At 42.3% G+C, this 25,391-nt stretch overlaps 1 protein-coding gene across 1 annotated transcript in view; it reads left to right on the forward strand.

Moving 5' to 3' along the window:
• Positions 1 to 25,391, forward strand: part of LOC133122439 (SH3 and cysteine-rich domain-containing protein 2-like) — a 51,662-nt gene that overhangs the window by 11,147 nt on the left and 15,124 nt on the right. The window contains exons 2-4 of the mRNA XM_061232406.1: positions 13,429 to 13,786; positions 15,403 to 15,497; positions 23,831 to 23,915. Coding sequence (XP_061088390.1) covers positions 13,429 to 13,786; positions 15,403 to 15,497; positions 23,831 to 23,915 — 538 coding nt within the window. The remainder of the gene's footprint in view (positions 1 to 13,428; positions 13,787 to 15,402; positions 15,498 to 23,830; positions 23,916 to 25,391) is intronic.

A 25,391-nucleotide genomic window follows, 5' to 3' on the forward strand; every position in this document is an offset into this window, starting at 1 on the left:
TGAGTCCTTATCGCCTCAAGTGCTCTCACTTACTGAGAACAATCTGTTCACTCTCTGACATGTTTATCAACACCGATATAGGAAAGGAATTGACCAACCAGTCAGCCCTTCAAAAACGTTTCCTTCTTAGAATGTCAGCCCAGCCATGAATGTTTTTTCATTTTATTACTGTACTTTGTAGTGACTTATGGAGGGAAACAAAGGGATCACATAATTTAATCTCCTCCAGTAATTTAAAGGGAAAAAGAGCACTATGCTGTATCTTTAATTTCCTCCTATTAGACCATAGTGCTGAGAGAAGCTCCTGCAAATGCATTTTCAGATTGGTTAACATGAGTTATGATTTCTAATTTCTAATAACGATTTTAATTATTTTCGGCATTCCATTATGCGTAGCCTGTGGTAGCCTGTTGGTGTGAAAAGAATGTTTCCATTCATGGACTTGTGAAACACTAATAAGGGAAAAGCTGAAAGGGACTGGGGTTAGCCGGGGGTAGCCTGTAGCCTAGTGGTTCAGGTACCCACAAGGTGAGTAGTTCAATCGCCGCTGTAGCCATGATAAGATCCACACAGCTGTTGGGTCCTTAACCCCACATTACTCCAGGGGGGGATTGTCTCCTGCTTAGTCTAATCAACTGTAATTAGCAAGTTTGGATAAAAGCATCAGCTAAATAACATGTAGTGTGTAACATGTGCATGACATGGTTTGAAATCAAAAGTGTACCACAAGTTATAAAAGGTAGCATACGGCGCAGCAACAACACCATTTATTGTCTGAGAAAAGTATGATAGACACATGCCAGTATAAATGAGCACTGCTCAAAGTAGTAGTCTCAAAGAAGTCTGGTGGCGGTAATGACATGCCCCTTTTAAACCGAATGGAACGGAATGCTCGGCTTGAATTCGAGAACAGTGGCAGTCACAAATCTACAAGTCATTCAAGTGGTGTAGTAGTAGTGCTCATTTGAAAAGAAAGTGGAGAACTAGAGTGAATTTTACATTTGCACATCCTCAGAACGGAAGCTCAAGAACGCACTCCGCAGAGTGGAGATGAGTAAGAGAGGAAGACGCAAGAAAATTGAAGAAAAGTACAAGAAGAAAAAGTGAAGAAAGAAAATAAATGCAAAATAAAGGCCAAAGGGACATGAAATTGTATGACGTATCAGGTTTTTGAGAGACAATTGGAAGTTATTCTTTTCAGAAAACTTTTAATGTACTTCAGTAATGCAGTAATACATAATTATTTTTGTTCTCCACTGCTGAGTGAATAATGTAATGCAATGAACTGTCATAATTAGATTATTTTTGCTACGAATCTAGTGAATCTTGAATCTAGTAGACGTAGACACATTTTTAGACCTGTAAAAGTCAAGTTTTGGTTGTTTCCTTGATATTGAAAGACTGCTCAGTTTGCCGACTGGATGCTCCCTCGCTTAAAAAGTTAAATTCAAGCCCTACGGCTGAATAGCAAGGACAAGGCCCAAAAAAACGTCACCGGGCAGTCAGATTGCCTCCATGTCATGTTGGCTTGAGCTTGGTCTTTTGATGTAGCTGCTGTCAAAAAGTAGCACTTACTGAAAAAACACAAAGGCCGATAAGGCCAAATGGGAGATGAAGTGTGCTTTGCTAATGTCAGCACTTCCTGTGTATCTCCTTTTTAAGAGACAGATTCATCTATCATACATTTTGACAGGGTCTGCAGTAGTTGTTCAATAGTGTTTGGAACTGCACTTCAGTTCAACTTGGATGGCAAAATGACACCTTTTTCTTTCACTAATTTCTATAAGGCCCTAGACTTTTCAGAAGTTTAAACTACTAAGCACTCTTGATGCCTCACCATATGCGACTCAGGTATGTCTTCAATTATGCTAGTCATATACAGTAGCTATAGAGACTTCTGCCAGGGTAACCTAACATGAACAAACTTACCTCATAAATATGAAAAAATATTGTACGCTGGGGGTGGTGGGGGTAGTGTTCATTCATTCATTATCCTAACATTGGGCGAAAGGCAGGAATACACCCTGGACAGGTCGCCAGTCCATCGCAGGGCACACACCATTCACTCACACACTCATACCTATGGGCAATTTAGACTCTCCAATCAGCCTAACCTGCATGTCTTTGGACTGTGAGAGGAAACCGGAGTACCCGGAGGAAACAGACACGGGGAGAACATGCAAACTCCGCACAGAGAGGCCCCGGCCGATAGGGATTCGAACCCAGGACCTCCTTGCTGTGAGGTGACAGTGCTACCCACTGCACCATCCATGCCGCCTCAGGGGTAGTGTCATATACATTTAATTTTTTTTCAAGAAATTATTTTCACTATACTAACTTATCACGTTTGCATCACCACAATATTTTGCAAGGCATTACTAATCAACTGTTCATTCAAAACAGTATACCATTTCCTCTGCATAATGCTATATTTTGGTCTGGACAAATACACGCATACACACAGACTCATTCACACACAGACACAGCGAACCTACATATGTACAACAGCCACAAGAATAAGGCCAAATCTGACAAATACAAATGGCTTTTACTGGTTGCCCTTCCCAGTCAGATGCATTGAAAGAGATACACTTTTTATTTTTACTAGAACCACTGGGAGAATTTATAGTTCAATCAGGTAGCAGATGCTTTATGCACCCGCCAGAAGCCCTTTCATGTCTCAAAAGGGCAGTGGAGATCAAGACACAGGTGCCAATTGAGTGTCTTGTGTCATTTCTGATAGGCCATTGTGTCCCTTCTCCAAAATGGAGGGGGTGCCAAGATAAGAGCTGAGCAGCCAGCAGACCCTGTAATACAACCTGCGATGAAAGCGCTATTCTTCCCCAATCCAGTTTCAATATCTTTCTGAGAATTTGTCTCGGTTGTAAGTAGCCCCCTTGGGCAAATTGCGCTCCAATGAGGTGGCAAAAACCTCATTCAGAGTAAACCCCCCTCCCACCCCTCCAAATCCCCTCGGTGCGTTGTAGTGTTGCACACAGAAACAGAATTGCCTTTTTTCCCCTCACCCTTCTCACTCTCCCGGAGGGCTGGGGCACAAATGTTATTGCACCTTCTCGCTTTCGAAGGGGGTAGGGGGAGAGCATCGAAGGGGCCATCCATCAACGGAGCTATAGTTCCCCAAGGGGTACAGGTGTGAAACCGCACCGCTGTAACACAGCGCTCCTTCTGTTTAGCCGTTTCCAAATCCCTCAGTCCTTTTCTAAGCAACCCATTTGTCCGCTTTGTTGAAGGATAGTTGTGTTCCCTTTGTTTAGTTTTTTTCCCCAATGTTCCCCTCCCTCCTGCTCTCTCTGCCTCCTTCGTGGTCTCGTCCTCTGTACGTGTGATTGGTCCGGAGACGCGTGCGTGTGTCGGCTTGGCGGTAATGGTGGACGTAAGAGGCTGACAGGTGTGAGGCGCTGAGCGGTGGACAGATGTTACGGGGAAGGAGCAGTCCTCGTTAGCCGGGCTGCCTTCTCCGAGGCTCCCGACGGGAACGTTGTTATCGGCGTGCTCATATACTGCGAGGAGCCGGAGAAATCAAGCGTAAAACACCACATGTATGACAACAACGGCCTCTTTCTCGCCCCGTTCAGTGATGGCCCTTTCCTGATTGGCTTCCTCTGAGAGGCCTGTCATCATATTGGTTCATTCTCATTCCTTCTTGATTGTTTTTTTAAATTTTTTATTCTGGCTTTTATAGACAGTATTTGGCTCTCTCTCTCTCTCCCTCTCACTCACTCCTTCTCTTTCTCTCTTTCTCTCACTCTCTCATTAGATGTACACACACCATCTCTTTCTGCTTGAATTGTCTCTCAAGTATTTAAACCTGTTCATACATCTCTGTCCCAGAACAAGGGTTAACTGCTGAGGAAAATATCCTCAAACATCTAAGCAATAATTCAAGGACCATATATTTACCACCCATAGTGCAGACTACCTTCCCTGACAATCCATGATTTCCCTCATGTCTCGGTTGATGTTGTCCCACGATTTCGGTACAATGGGTGAAATTTTGATTGAGAAAATTATAGAGACAGAGCAGTCACACTGTCGACTACCAAAAGCACAGTTCTGTCAGAGGATGTCACAACAGCAGTCGAAAACCTAAAACTATGCTAGAAAATGAATGCTATAATCACAAACCTATGAAGAGATCATAATGTCTGTGTCCGAAACCAATTACATTTCACAAGTCTTTTCCTATCTGTACATGCACCTTATTTTACCTGTTTTATTCTTGTTTTTTTATTTTATTCTCTGTATACAGTGTATGTATATTATATGTACTGACAGTTATTATTTATTACCTGTTGGTTTAATGGAAAATTCAAACTATAGTTGAACAGCTGAGATCTGGCTGACCTCTTCAACCATACTCTCTTAATGATAGACCATGGTTTATGGCGTGGTCTATTATGGTTCCTATCTCATCTGAGACTGTAGCTCGCTGTCTTCCTCTATGTTGAATGGCAGCACACATTTCTACTCCTTTCCCTCTCCCCCTCCCCCTCCATCATCCGGCCATTTGTCGTCCTCTTTCACCCACTTCTCTATTTATTCCTGGGTCCATCTTGAACAAAATCATTGCGAAGAGGTCTCATTTTTATAGATGGTCATGAAATTGAAATCCATCAACACCTGGGCAGGTCTCCAACTGAGATAGGAATCAGCTGTGATTGGTCTATTCAATAGACCAATTCACAATCAGCAGCGCAATCAGCATCAACTGCAATCAGCAGTTTGTCTCCATAACCATAAAACTTTTTTAGGGTTTTGAATGCATTTCAATATAGTATCTCTGGCTTTCCAAATTGCTGTGCTCTTGAATTTTGTTTATTTGGTTTTGAATCAGTTTTGAAATGGAGTATGCAAACATTTTCAAATTTGGCTAAAGAAATATACCATTTTTATTGATGGCTGAGCATGAATGACAATGAATTTGGGAATGCATTTTTGAATGAATTTTGGAATGTTCATTGAATGCATTTTTTTTGTCAAAACAATGTAAAATCATTCACAGTTTCGTCCACATAAAACAATGTTGTGTGAATAAACTTTAAAAAGTAAAAAAGTTAAAAAAACTGCAAAAATGCCAATCGTAGCTGCACCTCTAATATAGCTTGGAATGAATTGAAATCCATAGATGACGTGCAGAGCAGCTCTCCCCCCAGCTATTATGTTAGTGTTGTAAGATGTAATAGTTAGCTGCCTAGTGATAGTGAAAACGTATCTTAGCTAGCTAGCTATCAGTTTAAAATGCTTTTTCCCAGAAGTCTTGCCCACTCTCTTTCCAATAATGGACAAAGCATACAGTGTCCAGGAGAACTGCATGCATGTGTGCATGCATTTGTATGCATGTGTGTGCTCTTGTGCCTATCTGTGTTTGTGTGTGTGTGTGTATGTGCGTGTGTGTCTGTGCCTGAGGGCCTGACACTCCTTTGTGACTCAGGGAGTTCTGTACAGATAAATTCAATTTCTGCCTGTACTAGGGGCAGACAAGGCACATAGTCATCACATTCCAGTACCTCTGTAGAAGAAAAGGAAGCCATTAATATTGGTCCCAACATTGTTTGCGATCATTTAGGGCATTTGTAAAGCTGACCTCTGTAAATATATTGGGAGGAGATTGCGGAGCGGGGTTTAGAAGAGGGTTGTCGGTGGTTTAATTGTTGATCATGATGGTATTAAGAAGTCAGTGGCTCTTCTGCTGCAGGAATAAACACGATCCTCATCCTGGCTATGTTAACATAATTCACACACAGCAGCGCTCGATTTATATTGCCCATAATAAAAGCGTGTTTGAGCGAAAAGGCAATTTACAATAATTGTGACGTAATTGTTTTCATTGTTTTATTGCTATGGAGAGCTATTATTGAGTGAGTCACCATGAGAGATCAAGAGAGCTGGGGAGGGAAGAAAGGGAGCGTGTGAAATATCCGTTTTTAGAGACGAGGTGGCTTTCATGTTCATAATAATGAAGCACACTCTGCATAATTCTGCATGTACACACACAGCTGGTGTGCACGCAACAATGCTGCATCAGCAGTTTATGCTGAGGGGGCTGGAAAATAGAAACTTGGGATATTGATGTAGAGAGAGAAAGAGAGAGAGAGAGAGAGAGAGAGAGAGAGACTTTGGGCTCTATTTTCATAGTCTTCACACAAAGTATATAGTGCAGTGCAAGTACATTTAGAGCGTGGCCAGACACAATTTTTCTAGTTCGACAGCGGAGAGTTCAAGTGCAAAGTAAGGCGCAAAGTTGGGCTGGACTAAGCGGTGTAATTAATAAATAGGTGTGTCTAGCGTAACATACGATAAACCGATCAGAACGTCATCTTCCATTCCCAATAAAGTCAACTGCGTTTTTAGCCCTTGCCGGATTCAATCTTTTCAGCTATCAGTTTCACCAATTTATTTGAAATCGTCCCCTCGTGATACCTATATTTGTACTCAAAAAGCCTATTTTCCCATTGAACACCATTTGCCATTTATGATCATCTATAAAACAGAGGACCTCTTTGGAATGATTGTGTTCAAGATGGACCCAGAAAGAAATAGAGAAGTGGGTGAAAGAGGAAGACAAATGGAGGGAGGGAGAGAGGGAGAGGCGTATGAATGTGTGCTGCCATTCAACATAGAGGAAGACAGTGAGCTACTGACTCAGATGAGATAAGAGCAACCATAATAGACCACGCTATAAATCATGGTCTATCATTAAGGGAGACAAAGACCAAGGACACAACTGAGCATGTGCAGTGAATGAAACTATTACACTTCCTGGTGCCGTGTGGTGGAATTGTTGCCCATAGGTTTCTATTGACTGTCTATCACTGTCTCTATACACTCACTGAGCACTTTAACACCTCTGCATTATTCAGCCAATCATGTGGCAGCAGTGCAATGCAGGTCAGGAGTTCATATCAAGCATCAGAATGGGGAAGAAATGTGATCTACGTGACTTTGACAGGGGAATGATTGTTGGTGCCAGACAGGGTGGTTTGAGTATCTCAGAAACTGCTGATCTCCTTGGATTTTCATGCACAACAGTCTCTAGAGTTTGTAGAGAATGGTGCAAAAAAATCCAGTGAGCAGCACCTCTGCAGACTGAAACGCCTTGTTAATGAGAGAATGGCCAGACTCGTCAAAGCTGACAGGAAAGTGACAGTAACGCAATAGCCACACATTACAACCTTGGTATGCAGAAGAGCATCTCTGAACACACATCGCATCATAACTATATGTGGATAGGCTACAGCAGTAGAGAATAAGTCTAATAAATGCCTAATGAAGTGCTCACTGATTGTATGTTATCTAAGGGCAGACTGCTAATATTGCAGCAGATTTAGCAAGATGTCAAACATAAATATTTAACTCTGAGGGAAAAGACCTGCTCCTGCATTAAAATGATCTGAATTGTTTAATGTGGTATGTTTTTAGAATCATTTACAAATTCATCAATATCAAAAAGCATCATTCACAGTGACCATAGGCTATTTGAAAAACATAAATGCATTGAGATGATTTAAATAAAAGCAATGGATAACGGTTATGGACTTTATTGAGTCAAATAGCTAAACCATTTTGCCCACTTATCAGGCAATAGATGAAACAGCTCTTTTGCCGGTTCAATAATAATTGGCATGCAATTCAATTTAATGTGTTGTCAAGTATGTCCGACACATCCATTTCTTTTAAGAATGTTATATAATGCAGAGCATGCCACAAGGAATTTCCAGGTCATCTGAGGTCTATTTTAATGTTTAGCCTGACTTATGCAAACATCTTAAGTGCATTTTCAGTAGCCTACTACAAATCCCCTCTCTATTAGACTACAGTTTGTGTTTTCATGAGTAGTTCATTGAAGTCACACACTATATTCCAGACACGTGTTTAACAGATACCCATTATCTCAGAATTGGCTATTGGCCAGTTTTATTCATCCTTACTGCAATTTGTCTAATTTGGATTAATAGCCTTTGATGTTCTATTCAAAATATTTTTGATAAGAATACACAATAATAATCTTTCACATTGTAATCTTGATATTTTTATGCATGTTTATTTGTGTCTCAGCTTGTGTAACAGATAGGAAGGTGTACAGTTGCACAGTTGCCTAAAGGCCCATTACTAACCTGCTATTATGCCGTTAAAATAGCAATGGAAACTGTGACATGACTTACGACAAGGTTTTGGTTGGTCAAACGCAAATGCATTCAGCCGCATAAAAATACAGTGATAATTACCATGACCACACCTAATTTAAAGACCAACCTTCCCAAATAGGTGCATGGCTCTTTGCTATTTTTATAGTCACGGTGCTAGAGAGGAAAAGGTCATTATGTCTCTCTCAAACTAGCAATGACACTTTGAACTTACCACCGCATTGCCCAAGATAGGGCCCGTTGACTTTTAAAACCCTGTTTTTATTCATGACAGTTATAATCACTTTGCAGCAACCGCAAAGCAAAACCCAAACAAGAAAATAAACCAAAACAGAAAAAAACAACCCCAGCCTCACACACATAACAGATAAAAGAACAGAAACATAACAAATCTCTCCATGTCTCATATTCAAACCCTCAACTCTAAATTATTCCCCACAACTGCAGAGAGAAAGATAGAAAGTGAGAGCGGGAAGAGGTGCCCGGTTCCCTGTTGACATATTGAATATGACATATGGAAGAGTATATTGTCATAAATGAAGAGCCAGGACCACAGCCAAACAGATTTTGCAACGGACTCAAGCAAGAAAAGATAGCGGCTGAGAGATATAGAGGGGGATAAGGTTGGTGCGGTTGCGGGGGATGGTGTTGGGAATGTGCGTCTTCCGTGACCTGTAATGCATCTCTGATAGAGCTCTTGGGCAGTGCGCGTCTCAGCATCTTAGGGATTTATAGGTGAGGGTGTCACAGTACATCTGACCTGGCTCTGGTTTTAAACCAGCTGTGACACACAACCAGATCCCTTTGTCATGGTTTATTTGTCTTCGTCAGATTTAGTATTTCCACTGTAAAGCACATTTGTGACAGTATCTCTTTCTATACAAATAAAATTCAATTGAACTGGATAATCTTGGTTGGGTGATATAGCATCATCATTAATTTGTACAGTTACAGTGCAGAGCCTATTTTAACAGAGGGGGTTAATCACTCTGCTGAAGCATGCAGCTGCTGTGCCCCACCAGGGTATATACTCATAACGTTCAAGGAACTCAGATCTCTATAGCTGTGTGTGAGGGTATGTGTAGTGCTGAATATTTTCATTGGACACGTGCATGTAGTCTACATATGATTAAAGTGAACATTGGCTATATCAGTTGTACAGCTGAAATGTTGTTTGCAAACAGAGGTAATCAAGTTAACGATGAGCCAAAATAAGTGAAATTGTCTGTGAATTATATGAGCCGTTCTGACAGATGGTCCTTTTACAACCCTGTTGATGAAAGACGCATCTTTCATCAACTCGTGACTCCCGAGGCAGCAGCGTTTCCATCTCCATATTTCCTCGCTTGATATTTCGCTGCAGAAACACGTCAAATGAACCGCTTCCACCTTAATCATTAATCTATCTACGCATCCCGTCAAGTTATTTTTATCCCGCTGGCAGGCATTCTGTGGCTCTTCATCTTCCAGCGACTGGAGAACAAGGCCACGGCATCTGGTGCGTGGCGTCTGCTATCGGAAAGGCTGCTTGTGGGCTTTCATAGCCAGGTTCGGGTGGAAGAAATCGCGCGAACGGCGCGATGTCTGCTATCTGTCTCGCCATTAACTGACATTGGATATTCCGCCAGGGAAGCTGAGAGTGCCAAGGAACGGTACGCTGTGTCTGAATGGGGGCGCCTAGGCTCTAACGGCTTTGGTGTGACTCAAGATGGAAATAGCCGTACAGCGTTTGGGAAACCGCCACTTTTCTCTGAGGCACACCCAGCCGTCTTGGTAGCTTGACAGCATGAGTCAGAAGCCTTCGCAAAGCTTAATAGGTGGTCGCCTTCGGGGAATAGCAAATGCATCTTTCAGACGGATATACTTGTGGAATCTCTGAAAGGAAAACATTCCAAACAGATGCACATGCATAAGTAGCAAACTGATTTGACACAAGTGAGACAGAGACCGTTGACCTGCGGAATTATGCAGAGATTTTATTTTGAAATAAATCATTCATGGCCTTGAAGAACAGCGGGGGCTCAGTTCAGTTCAGGTTGCAAGCAAAGGCTTTTTTAAAACCTTTTGTTGCTGAAGTCTTGTTCAGTATTGCATAATTAGCCTACTGAAGCCCAAAATGTCTGTTATCTTCATGTGCTTTGATCGATTCGCTTTGGGCAAATGCAGTAATTTACCTGATTAGTTGTGACCCTTAACTTTCAATCAAAATGCACAGCCAGGCAATATCCTCTTTTCTTTTCCCGAGCTTCACAAATAGCTACCAAGTCTAACTAAAATAGGCTATTTGTGTGCACCAAAATCATGGTGCTTTGTATCCTATACTAGCCCTTGTTTTGGCCCAAATATAATAATTCTATCTCTATTAATTTGTTCATCTCCATCTTTTCAAAACCTTTGAACTTTTCTCAGTATCGTTTCAAACGAAAACAGACTGGTTGAGGCTTGGATGTTTGTGTGAAGAATACATATGAATACATAAGAAAGTATGAATATGCAAGGCTTCCATTACGGTCTCTGAAGGCTACTGAGGCCAAGTGGTTTCATACTCACTCGAAGCCCAGAAGTTTTAACTGCAGGTCATCTGTAAATGAAAAAAATAAGTTTTTTATTTCGTTTTGTCCTCTCATGAATACATCACTGTGGTGGAAAAGATGGTTCTGTGCAGTGTAATGTAGACTCACGGTGTTCCAAACACCAAGTTAGCTCACAATGTTCTGAAAAGTGCCACTTTCATGACATTTAATTCCCCCCGAGGTGGGGAGGATGTTGCTAAAGAGAGACCAGGCAGTCTCACACGGCTCTGCCAAAAGTGTTCCGTACACACATCGTTTTATATAGATGGTATCAGTTTTTAATTCATCATAAGATTAACCAGATGAAGATTTATCAGAGATTTGCCTGAAAAACAGTGCAAAACTTGTAGTTGTGCTTCAGGTGCTGTTCGGAACATTGTGAACAGGTCTTTAGAACATCGTGAGCTAACTCTGTCTTCCGAACACAGGGATGTGCAGTTATTTATAGTTTTCTCTATAATTATTGGTCCAATTTACATCAATCAAAGTTTTTTAGTGTCTGGGATAGTACATAAGAAACCGTAATCAAGCCACATTCCTTAGGAGAAAAACTACCATTGAACCGATTTTAACTCTTCTGCTTCCACTTCGCTGTATTCTGTTCGGAACACTGTGAGTCTACTTCACTAGAGTAGATAGAAGCACTGCCTGGGTTATTGACTGCCGGACAAGTCAATTGATCATGAAAAGGCAATAGTCCCTGAAGAAAAACATGACCCTAAGGCAGAGGTTAATGGCAATCTGTATGTAAAGATGTATCACTTCAGCTAATTGGTGCCAGAAAATAGTGGATTTCTGTAGAGGGTCTGTAAAATAAAGCGGGAACTTTTTAACTCCTATGAGTTTTCACAGGTACTGTGTATGAAAAGAGTCAATTGACATGGTCACAGAAGGGAATCACAGAAACATCCATCCATCCATCCATGATCTTGACCCGTTTATCCTGAACAGGGTCGCTGGAGCCTATCCCAGCATACATTGGGCGAAAGACAGGAATACACCCTGGACAGGTCGCCAGTCCATTGCAGGGCACACACACCATTCACTCACACACTCATAGCCATGGGCAATTCAGACTCTCCAATCAGCCTAACCTGCATGTCTTTGGATTGTGGGAGGAAACCCACGCAGACACGGGGAGAACATGCAAACTCCAAACTCCCTGACCGACCGGGGTTTGAACCCAGGACCTCTACCTCTACCTGCTACCCACTGCACCATCCATGCCGCCATCGCAGAAACACATACATGCAAATTCACACATGGACAGTGCAGTCAATTTGACAATGTTGACAAACATCTTGCACCAATGAAGCGATTGACTACACCTGACTAATCAGAAACAACTGAGAAGCCTACTATTCAATTATATTTGTTCACCTAAAATGAGGGGGGGACTATGTATATAAAGGGATGTGCTTCCTACATGGATCACCCAATATGAATGTAAATACCCTAAAATTAAAGGTGACAGTCTGTCATTGTAGCACTGTCCAAATACTTATGGACTGCGCTGTACATAACTGCACGTCAGTGCCAAATCTAATAATTAATCTCCGCAATGACACTGTGACATTTTTTTACTCTCGAGAGGCATAGGTACAAGCAAAGTCACAAATCGAGGAAAGACAAGGGCGGAACAGACATCGAAGGCTGAGGTGTTTGTTCCCAAAAACTGGACATCTGAGTCAGCGGAGCACACCTTGCTCCTTTCACTTTCTGTTCCTCCCTCACTCCTCCTCCCCCCAAGGAGATTATCACAATGATGTATGACAAGGCCGTTGTTATTAAGCTACACGTCCACTCATTACGCCCTACGCGAGCTCATCTTTTATCATTACCGCCAACCTGGCAAAGTTGAATGAGGGGGTCGGGTCGCTGGCAAACATTCAGATGTAGGCGCAAAGGTATTGAGTTGCTACTCATCAGTCAACGGGGAACAGGTCGCTCAATAAAAGTCATCAAATCAGAATTTTCGGAAGTATTGAGTTTCCTGCGTTTGCTGGGGCTGGCGAATTCGAGATCCAAACCATGGGGCCAATGAACAAAATCAATACCAGGTCCAGCACTTCAAGGACAGCCGAAAGTCAGCACAGGTTCTTGGCCTGTTGTCATACCCCCACTGCAGCAGGGGGAGTCATTGTGCCTTTAGGATCAATTAAGCAGCAGTACAACCATGTTGTCTGTAACAGTCATGGTAGCAAGAAGTATAATTTCGTTTTGGAGAACTGTGGGGATTGAAGATTGATTGCTGACAGTACGGTGTAAACGTAATCATTTATTCATATGTTACTCACTTATTCTGCTCTCAAGTGAATGTTGTCTAATGTAATTGACCATAATTATGCCAAACTATGCAGTGCTCTTGATGAATATCGTAAGCGATTTGATTAACGCAAATATTGAATTCACTAGAAGTCAATAACGGTCCTAATGTTTTTCTGTTCATTAAGTAAGCTGCGATTATGGAATGTGGAAAAGAAAATGTATCTTCTCTCAGTTTTGATCTATTCTGTCTGACCTCATGCACTTGAACAGTTGTTTTAGATCATACAGTTAATTTCCCCATACTCGTACCCCATGGACTTCATGTACTAGCATTTGAACCTCATGCAGTATACTTCATGTAACTGGACTGGCTGCATGGTGATTAAACTGCCCCCCCTTCCCCTCCCTACTTCTCCCTCCAGCTGCAGCGCCTCAAGCGCTCTCTCTCTTTCAAATCCGTGATGCGGAGCAAGAGCATGGAGAACTTCTTCCTGAGGACCAACAGCGAGGCCCGCCTCCCGCCTGACTTCATCACCGACCCACCGCCCCCCTCCCCACCCCTCCTGCTGGAGTCCCCTCTGGTCGATGACCGCTCCCCGTCCCTCTCCCCTTCCCTCAGCCCCAACCCCTCCCTCTGCTCCCACTCGCCCTCCCTCAGCCCCTCCCCCTCCCTGACATCCAGGCCTCCTGCCCAGCTCCGCCCCCTCAAGACACATTGCTTCCAGGAGCATGTGTTCCGCCGGCCAACCCACTGCCAGCTCTGCAAGCACATGATCGTGGGTAGGTCACAACCTGATACACTACATCTCCCATCAACCCTTCTTCGTCCTTCACCTGCCAATCATCTGTGGCAATGACGAACAACAGGCATAGGACTGGAAGTGCAGACAAGGCCCGACACATAATGGTTAAGGGGAATCATTTTGAAACATGTTTGATAGCATTACAAACAGTAGCTTCCTGTTCTTTTGGTCATGATGTCGAGCATCCATCCTATACTGTCGTCTTCTGTCTTTATTGGACTGGAGTAATGGTGCACAATACTGATTCATGATGATGAATCTCAGTTTGTCAAAATGACTCATAGCAATAGCTCCAGTTTCCTTCTACCATTGTGTTATTTATCCATTCCTGCTTCATATTTCCTTTTGTTTTATCTTCTCATTATTATAAATACCCTCCCCATTCTGTTCCATCCCTCCCCTCTCCCATGCTTTCAGCATGTAAAAATTAAGAGTTCTGCAAGCAACAGTTTGGAGGCTTCATCATCAATAGCTGAGACAGTGTGTACCTCTTTTCACAGGAAAGAGTTCCATTAAAAAGCGTTCTCCATCGCTGTCCATTGTCATCTTGTTCTGTCGACACTGACAGCTCTCCTTTGAAGCAAATTAATATCATCAGACACATCTTGATGAGCACTGTTGTTTTTCAACCAACATCAGATGGCAGCTGCATCAGTATGAAACTCACTGTTATATTCAAATGCAACAATCCATTATTGGTGCAGTCTGACTTACAAAGGGCTGCCTATAATTCCCTTGGTATTTTGCTGGGCTTTGTCGACCAGCTTACCAGCATGTGTCATCAGCCCACTTCAACTAGTCAACTGCTGGCCAACCAACCTACCTCACTTGCTTCAGTCACAGAGCGCTTCAACGGTCAGTGTGGCTGCCAGTGTATTCTCCGGTGACTGCCTGAATTCAGGTGAAATAAGTGACACCTGAATACCAACGTATGACTGAGACCAGCTCTCAGCTTGACATGGTTTGACCAGCTCAAGCTACGTTTTGAAGCAGCTGGTAGACCAGCTCAGCCAAGAAACCAGCACTAGCTGGTTGACCAGCTCATACCCAGCTAGACAAGCTTTATGACCAGCTTGACCAGTTTGAAAATTGAGCTTAACTGGCTTTTACAGCAGGGTGGCAATACCCCTTCCTATCTTGTGCCAATGATTATGTCATATACTCCAACCAGACCTCACCATTCTGCCCCTTCTCACCATCTGGCTGACCCAACCCTTCAGGCACCCTGGAGCCACCTCAGCTCTCTGGCTTCCTCCCCCGGTGGTGGACGACCTTCCCCAGTGAAGCTGGAAGGCAGAGTCTCATCATAAAACTCACCTTTTCAGACTATACTCCAGTTATTGTTTCTATTTTGAAAAAATGAACCCTTCTCTCCCTTATTTAGCATGTCTAGAGGCATGCTAAATCGACGGTAGCACTCACGTGATTGTACCTTTGCCTCTCTTTAGCTTTATTGGTGCTAGCTTACCATGTGAAATGTTTTTAATGACTCTACGCTGCTCTACTCTCCATCCTTCTCCCAGATTGAAGATAGCTAAAACCCCATCCCCCCTGCTCATGCGTGTTTTCTAACATGGCCCTCTCTCCCTGCAGGTAACTCCAAACAGGGCCTGCGCTGCAAAGCCTGCAAGCTGGGGACTCACCTGTGGTGTTCGTCCGAGCTGTCCCAGCAGCCCTGCAATGGCAAGGTGAGTCACCCAATGACCGCGGTTCCTACGGACCTCACACATTGGAAACAGCCCCTTGGCCAAAAGAAAGCTCTGACTAGCAGGATAGCTAGAACGGCACACAACACAGAAATACAGTGACTCGGTAAAATTTGTGAGAACTAGCGCTTGTGGTACAGACGGAGCCATATTGCATGGTATGCATTGCTGAGTCATCCCCGACTGACAGTAAATTGTCTCGGCTGTCTGTAGACATCTGGTTCTTGGCACAGGTGGAATGTGTGGGACAGTGAGGTGCAGGTGGGTGATTGCTTGGTCACAATGAAAGAATAGGAAATACTAGAAAACTTGGAAAATGAACAAATTACAAAAAAAGAGTTAATTGAATCCCTTCTGAGAGAACAGAAGACCAAAGGGGCTGAGTGCCTTAATTAAAAAATATAACTGAACTGGAGATAGAGAGAGAATGAGAGAGGCCTTGGATTCCCATTTATTTGGGGGTAATTTCAATAGGTAAACAATAGGTAATTTCAGCAACAAACACCGTCAACCACAACACTGCTTATACCACCCCTTCTCTGTGAACGCGCTGGTGTTGAAACCCCCAGTTTTTTTTTCTCCTTTTTTAGTGGGGTGGTAGAGAGGAAGGGAAAGAGAGCGTAAGAGAATAAAAGATAGATAGAGATAGTGAGGTGGAGAGACAGAATGAGAGAGTGAGGGGCAGAGAGCGAGAGAGAGAGCAATAGAGTGTTATCTGTGATGAGCTGGAAATGGCACACCGTGGCTGGAACAAAGAAACAGGAGCGCTCTGCAGGGAGAGGCCTGTTTCTCCACAGACGGGCTCTTTATTCTTCCCCAGTTCGTCACAGACCCCGACCACACACTACCCTCTCCTCCTCTCCCCTCCTCTCTTCTCCTCTCCTCTCCTCTCATTCTGTCAGCAGCAAAATCATATCTCTCCACAGCCAGCTGCCAGCGCTTGATTCGGCATGAAATTCCATGCTTGCGTGCTCGCCAAGGCACACCACAGCTCCGCCCCTTCTGCAACCACCAGTCCGTAAGTATTTGGACAGTGGTACAATTTCTTTGGATGCTCTTGACTAATCAGAAACAGCTCAGAAACTAACTGTCCAGTTAATTTTGGTCCCCTTCATATCCCCTTTAACCTCATTCATTTCAAATTCAATGTGCTGGAGTACAGAGCTAAATGAGCAGAAATTGTACCACTATCTAAATGCTTACAGACTGCACTGTGTGTCATGGTATTCACTAGCCACGTTTGCAGAATATTTCTTCATTCTGAATAATTTGTTTCGATTGAAGATTCTGAATAATTGATCCGATTAAGGTGTGTGTTTACACGGCAAGCGTTTAATCAGAATAAAACATTCATGCTGAATGTGCAGAATGATCTCGCGCAGCTACACAATACATGTTTCTCTCACATCTCCAAATACGCATTGTGTATTAGGTACAATAATTGCATTTCTCCTATCACTTGTCAGGCAGCTGGGTCAGCTGAATATAATTATCTTGCAACTAAACGAGAGAAGGCAAGCGTAAGAGCAGCTTTACCGCAATCTCCAATAAATTAATCCGTAAATTCATAAAATTGAAAATTGGCTGGGTCGAGACCACTTTTTTATTTAGGCTTTTAGCCCTTTAGCAGTGTTTAAACTTTTCCAGCGTTACAAAACTACGACTGCTTCCAAAGTCAAACACTACACACTACACACTATACGTGTATACTATCATTTGGCGTACATGAGGCGGTTTTAGTAGCCTATACGAGCAAAAAGTAAGATGGCTTTTCGGAAATAGCATCGTCATAGAACGGCACCGCTTTAAACACAGTGCATGTTGATGCCGGGAGCTAGTTGATGTGACTTTGTGATGTGATTTAAAATGTAAATATATCCATTGATTTTAACTACGTTTCACTCAGCAAAGTTAAAGGATGCATTTCAATTGTCCAACTCTTGCACTGCTTTGGTTTGAACACTGACCTTCTGTTTGCTTTGGTGGTGACCTAGGGCAACGCACTGTGGGATACTCATGCCAAAATAGTGTCCAGTGTTTGCGCACTTTTCACTGATATTTCACCGAATGTAGTGCGTCATCCAGGTAGCTTTAGCACACTCTCGGGGTGGGGCGGTGCCCTATGGTCCCCTATTGACCAGCCGCCACTGGTTTACATGGCATGCTATATTCTCCTGTTAAACGGATAGTGAAATGGTTGAGAATACCTGTTTTAAACTGAATAGAATTTAAATCGGAATAGGATCATTTGTTCCAATTGAGTGGTTACATGAGGAATTTTTATTCCGTTCGGCCTGTTAATCCGATTAAACATGAAATAAAATGCTCCATGTAAATGGGGCTATAGTCATTTTTGTAGACTTGTGTGTTCTACATACAGAATGAATATTTTGAATGCAAAGCACATTTTGGTAATCACACTGAAGATTGAGTGTGAAATGTAGGGGTACCTCTGTTGAGCTGGGTACTAGTTCTGCAGAGTAGGGGGTGGAGCCCAACCCCACAGAACAGAGGGTGGGGCTTCCAAAGGCAGGCTTTTGGCTCCATACTCCATTTTGGCTCTTAATCGTTTCATCTGAACCATCAGTTGCCTGTGGTTTCCCATCTCTCGTGTAGCCCAGGATGGCCCGTTAGCAGACCCTTGCTCCCCCACTGGGCCAGTGTCTGCCCTCAGCCTCTGAGATAGAAGGCCAGCAGAGGTTTCTCAGCCAGTCCCCGTGCTGACAGTGCCAGGCCTTACTGAGCAGACATTATTGTCCTCTGCTCAATGTACCCTTAAAATCTACGGGCCCGTGTAAGAGGCGAGCCAGGCCAAGGGAGGTAATGAACAGAGAAATTACTGCAATAACTCAGCAGAGCCAGACTCTCGCTTCTATCGGGGAGTTGTCGGCAACAAATAGAAGCGAGAGAGATTCTCATTTATTGACTCACCCTCATTATTGGCGAGGTAGGTACAATTCAGTCGCGGTGAAACAAAGAACAAACAGTTTGGCGGCTATCCCCTTAGTTCCGAGCTCGATGGGTCCAAAAGCTACATTTCATTCACAAGCCCACTTTAATGAAAATAAAACCAATTCCACGTTTCCCTCAGCTTTAAATCATTTATACTCCTTTTAAAGGGCACAGCTTTGTGTTGCACGGTAGGTAGGTAGCTACCTTGTACCATTAGGGAGCCGAATGCATTATGCTTGATCCCAGGCCGAAAACAAGTGACGAGTTCCAAGCCCCTTGGCGAGAGGAGCTCATGCGGTAAATTGTGTAAGCTGACACCCACGGTGCCAAAGGACAAGCCTCATTTTGCACGGTGACCTTTCCCGGACCCGGCCCGACAGCGCAAGAGCGGGGCGGCCCGCAGCGAACGCGGACGTCGAGAGAGAGCGGGTTCCCCAGGGGAGCAGTCGAAAGGAAGCAAGCTTAGAGTCTGAATGCTCAGACTTTCTATAACACAATCGCCAGAAAGGTGCCTGCAGCAATACTAACTGCACCGCACCAGTGTCCTCAGACCTGGGTCAGATACTGCGGAACGGCGGTGTTGGATTCCAATACGGTTCTGTGCTCGATTGATCTTGCCTGGTGCAAATGAGCCAGCCAAGAAGACCAGAAGGCAGGGTTTGTACTTTTTGAGAGTATCTCATAGGTTCCAATACACAGGACAAGCTAAAAACATAAAACATATAAAAGTATTTGATTCCAAAACAAGGTATTTGACCCAGGTCTGACCTGTATGCTGAAACTCATCCTCTTCTTCAGGAAGTAATGGAGAGGGGTCAATCTGACCTCTCGCAGAAGACATTGAGTGCGGTATCGAATGACAAAACGACTCTATAAGAAAAGACGCTGAAATCTGAATCTGTAAATATCCATGTCTTGACTGTCTTCGTTTTTTAATTTTATCTATTCTTAATTGTCATTGCCTTCTAAGGAAATGCATCCTCTGCATTTAACCCATCCTAATTACTTAGGAGCAGTGAGCAGCCAACTCCAATTCTGAGGCCGGTTCAGGTCTGCCTGCTGTCCTTTTGACATTGAAGAGGGTCCACCGCCCTCAGTATCAGTTGCTCTGATAAGAACATGTAATGACTCCAGAAGCCCATGTCTGCAGCTTAGGAAGGACCATAAAACACCAAGCCCAGACTCGGTTGCAGATTAAAAAGGGATGAATGCAGTACGTCAAGAATGTGACAAATGTCTTTTGCGTGATTTGCGTGTGCATGCCGCCCTCAGTAAAGCCGACCCGTCACCGGAGATAATCTTCCTCCCATCGCTGAGCTCCGTGCTTGTGTATGGAAATCTAATGCCAATATACTGTCGGTACAGGACAAATTAAGTAGCAGGGTCTTTACCTGCAGTACGGCTCACAGGAGTCGGCCTACTTGTACAAGGGTTGTCCAAGATCTTGGAGAGCCAAATTCCAGAGAGGGAGAGTGGCTGTTTGGCCCTCCAATGCTCCCTCAATAATTCAGAAATTAAAGTGCTGGCTTAAAAGCAGTTGCTGACGCGGCAAGCATTGCAGTCTGTTATGCCGTTAGCAGAGTTGTTAAAGCATGACGGAGTGAAGCGAATGTAAGTTGACTGCAATGTCATACCTTTTCAAAAGACAATTATCACGGTCATCATAATATGTCTTGTTTGCAAGTGTCTTCACAACTAATCCAAAGTGTACTGATAATACCAATCTTAATCGTGGTAATCATTATTTAATGCGAATGTGGTGGTTCAAAGTAGTTACTGCTGCGGTGATATTCTTTTAAGTGGTGATGATTTATTATTGATAAAAAATATTTGTAAATTCCAATCACGGTCACCGGAGCAGACCAAAAGTGTGTCCCACAGCTGCTGCTTTTTACGCTCCCTATCGCCTCGATGCCTGACCTCGCTTGTGAGTGGGCCTTACATCAGTGACGCCTACAATTAAGCTCACAAGTGAGGTGAATAGGAGGTGAACTAGGGCTGTTGGGCAGTGATCATTTATTTTCTTTAATGTGCACATTTATGTTAGGGTTTGGGTCACAGTAGGAATGTCCTTACTAGGAATGCGATCCTTGATCATCAAGGAAGACAAGGAGACAAGGAAGGATAAAATAAGTGATTGGAATGAGCATCATATTGATGTAGTCTTCTGCAGGCACCTACAGTGGGCACCAGAATTATTGGCACCCCTGATTGGCAATACACAAAAAATACTTTTAAAAATAAACAATGTAATTATTTAATTTAACTAAAAACATAATGTGAAAATAATAGTTGATATGCACTAACACAAGAATGTGAAGATTGCAAAAATCTACAAAGAGGAATGGTCCAAAATCCCTCCAAATGTGTTCCTTAACCTTGTCAAGCATTACAGGAAAAAACTCCTTGCTGTTATCCTTGGATGTACTAAACCGGGGGTTTATTATGAAACTGTGATTTTGGTGAAATCTCTTTTTTATTACATAAATGTTTGATTTTGGTTTATTCCATTGAAACATTTATAAACTACAGTATTTTTCCACATGTTGCCATTTTTTAGTTTATCTCAAAAATTATATTGTTCATATTTTTTGTATACTGGTCTTGTGGAACTCTCAGCCAGCAGAAGAAATAATACATTTGAACTATTATTACATTTATTTCTTGCCCGGATAGCAAACTGAGATAGCAACATCCAAGCTGTACTCCTTTTATGACTTGAGTCTCGGAACCTGGGCCAGCAATGTTGATGGTGAAATAAGCTGTTAGCTGTACTGTAAGAAAACCCGGTGATAGCTAGACAATAGATGAGCCCCCATACACATAAATGAACAGAAAACAAAACGCAGTTGGTTAAATCACGACAATAAAATAAAAAACTTGTTGGCACGTTTATTGTTGGAGCCCTGTGTGCAGTGCACTTATGACCTTTTCAAAGAATTTTTGGAGGGAGAGCGAAGATTTAATTGTGAAAAGGCTTAGTCTGCCTTACTACATGGATATAGTGTCTGCATTTCCTTCAGTCCCTTCTCCAATTCTCTTCTCAGCCAACAAAAAACAAGCTGAATCCTCAGTGCCAGACATAATTAAAAACCCAGATATTTTTAAAACAAAGTACAACAACATGAAATGAACAACCATTTGAAATAGAAAAAGAGGCAGGGCCAGACAGGTTATCCAAAGTTCAATAACACATAGTAAAATAAATGCTGCACTCTGTACAATTTATACTCCCCTTTCCTAAGAGAGTTGCACCTACATTTATTTGTATGTGTTTCTTCATTGTAGTCTATTAGTTTTCTTGTGTCTTATCATTTGTTGTAAACGTGTCATTTTTTTACATTTGGCAGGCACCTTTTTCCTCACCACCTTGTTTTGTTTTTGGCATATGGGTTTTGTTTGTTATGTCCAAATGGTTCTCCCCCAGTTAATATAACAGGTGGATTTTGGAACATAACAGAAGCAAAGACTGAACCGTGTTAACAAGGACATCTTTGCTAAGGCTGTTCCACAAACCCAACCTGTTTGGTGTTCAAAATAGCACATATTGTTAAAAATAATCTACTCTCATGCATTTATGTTAAAATAAACCCTTTCATGATAAGCGTGTGCTATATCTGGGATCTCTTGTTCCCACGACGAATGCACTGTGTGAAAACAAACGGCATTGTCTAGATTAAGTTATTTATGATTTCACACTGAAAAGGAGATGTGTGAAGTACAGCATATGCTCCAAATACTTTTTAATATCCCCTAGGAGTAAATCTGATGCAGAAATAGACCCTCTGTATTCAGAAGCGTAGGCTACAGCAGAGTGCTTGGCAGAGAAAAGTGATGGCTGCCATGTGTACTGTACTTGCCTTGAATGTTGCAGTGGAAATAGCTACAAGCTTTTTATTTTGGTCAAAAAGATAAAATAAGAAAGCATTAAAAAACATGTTCGGTCCTTGACTGTTCTTTGAAGGTTTGTGTTTAAGAATAGCAAGGTTTTGATATATTTTTGCTTTGTTTGATGTAAAAAAAAAAAAAAAAGATGAATAGGGTTCATACTCACTCGTCTACAGAAGTGTAATTATAAGTCTGTGATAGTGCCCTAAATTCATCAGACCTTATTGTACAACATTAGTACAATATTTGTCACACAGTGTGGATTAGTTTGAGTTGTAGCTAGTACATTTTACAGTAGTTAATAGTGTATAGTCTTTATGGTACTTTGTGAACATAATTAATCTTGGTGATGAATTCAAATAGCTTTTGAACTATTTTTGGTTTTAGACTTTTATTTTTGACATTTTAGATTTTAGACTTTTCTTTATTACAAAAAACAACAACTTTGAAAATGAAGCCAATATCAATATCAATAATACAATTATGTGTTTGTAAGGAATTAAAAAGCTACCAAAGTGTAGCATAAGTATAGTTACAGGGCATAAACAAACATATTGAGTAATAATTCTCTATATCGATTTTCTCTATGCATTTTAAAGTATTACTATTTATTGCAAAAACTGTTATTTCTCTTCGTTTTAGCCTGGGTGGATGAATGATGGGCCACAAACTTTTTATATATTTTATATATCTGCCTATGTAATTTTTTTTTATTTGAGTTCAATTCTTAATATGCTTATTTCAGTAAATGTGTCGAGTGGTTTTACATTAATAAATTAATAATAAAACACTTAAAGGAACAATAGGTAATTTCGAACTCCTAACGGTCAAGAGAGGAATTGCAGCAACAAACACCCTCAAACCACAACACTGTTTATCCCACCCCTTCTCTGTGAACGCGCTGATGTTGAAACAGCATTGGCTATGGCAATTACCATATTTTCAACCAATGAGCTCAAATTATTTTACAGCTGTACAATGTTTTGGTACAATGCATCAACTGTATATTTGGAAACTTTAAGGAGAGGCAGAGGGTGAGTCAACATGTCATTGAGCCTTTTTAAATGATAGGAAGGGATTTACAATTGTCTTATCACAATGTTTTAACCAAAACATATTGTACTTTTATGGTTAAGCTCAGTGAAAACAACTTTATTTATTTGTCTTCCTGACAACCCAGTCTTCTCTGGCCATGGAGTGGCTGGTGCCTGGGTCAGTTTACTATTTACATAAATATCACAAGGAAGCCCAATATCCTTTTTCATACCGCACTCATTGTCTCTGTCACGTGAAAGTGACGATTTGACAGATCACACCCTTGAGACGTCACAGCTCAAATGGAATTGGAAATTTGATAGAACGGGGAGGAATAGTGCCGACTGACTCGTGCCGAAGCAGGTATTCACAATCCGCGTTTGTGTCTCAGCTCCCCCCTCTTTCTCTACCCTGTCTTTTCCTTTCTCCTTCCCTCATAGTCCGGAGCCTTCAAACGGAACTTCAGCTCCCCGTTGCTCGTTAACGACCAGCTCGGGGTCGTTAAGGAGGCTCCCGCAAACCAAGGTAAGAATGGCGAGCCTGTGTCTGTCTTCCGGAAAACCTTTGCCATCGCCGGTCAGCCTACGTCATTCGCATCCCATCCGCCCGCGTCAGATCCTGTCCTCTTTCTGGGAAACAATTACCCCGGTCGGTCTTCCTGCCTGACAGCCTCTCCATAATTCATGCCACGCTCATTGTACTCCTTAAACTCATCTGTCTTCCGTGATTACACTTCCCGGAACAGGGCAGAGGTTCCCCGCACTAATTCAACAAGTGCCACCGAGGCGTGTGGGTCAGCCGGCGCTTCCTCTGTCCCCTGACTGACGCACCCCTAGGAGATTAGCACGACCCTGCGATTGTGCAGGGGAACGGGCTCCAGTCCGAACTGCGGTGGTCTCAATCTGCAGGAGGGCCGTGTGTACAGTGTGCTGGCTTTTATGCCAGCCTCAGATCTTGTTTATATAGTTAGTTTAATTATTTGCTGAATTAGGGCTGTAGGTTTGCACATAATGTATATAAGTGAAATGTGTTATTTTTGTTGTCTGTATAACAACCGTTGCTTATATTCTGTGCTTTAATGTACCTAAATGCATGCCAGACCTTACAATTATAAAGTTCTAACTGACATTTTTGACAAAAATGATTTGGTTTCATAAATATGTTGTTTATAGGGACATTTGATAGGATTTTGATATTGTACATTCAGAGTGCCTTTACGGTGTCTGTCATTTTGATCTATGAAAAACTGCCCTGCATTTCAGTTTTACTGTGTTTGGCTGTGAAAGCTTTGAAGCTCAATATCTCAAAAGTACCATATAGATAGAACCATATAATTGCAAGGTCAGGAGATGAGTTTGAGACCGCTGCTGTGACTGTGTCTTAGTGCTCTTCTGCTGCACTGCGTTGCACACACTGTCTGATGCAGCATCTCCCTCACTCCCCGCGCACCTGCCCAGTGTGGAGTCAGCATAATACAATGCCCTTCTGATCTGTTGGTTCCACTGGCTGAGACTTTTTAGAGCACCGGGACATGCTAAGCCTCACAGTTGTAAAAGATCCCTCGTCACACTTTGCAATAAGGTTCATGAATTGGCATGAATTAATGTAGTTGTTATTCATGAATTCATGATGTACAAATACATTAATTAAGCATGAAATTAACTTTTCATTTGTTAATGTATTTCTTAACTACTAACAAATTACAGTTTTTTACAATCGTTTTCACACTTGTCTCAATACCATGTCCACTTTTTCAAAACTCTTCACACAGTGTGCTTTTGAAACACACACCTGAGCAAATCAGTTAACCTTTGGTGCAAAAGGCACTTCAACCACCAAAACACTTAATATTTCACCCAAAAGTGACTCATGCTGCCATAACTATAGCACATGCTTTCTCCCATAAGACTACTTTTTCACTCAATGTTCAATGAACTACAAAACACAAACAACTTGGAGCATTGCTAAATACATATATTATGTGTTTCCCTTTCCTCTATT

This window comes from Conger conger, chromosome 2, assembly GCF_963514075.1.
Source record: "Conger conger chromosome 2, fConCon1.1, whole genome shotgun sequence".
NCBI lineage: Eukaryota > Metazoa > Chordata > Actinopteri > Anguilliformes > Congridae > Conger > Conger conger.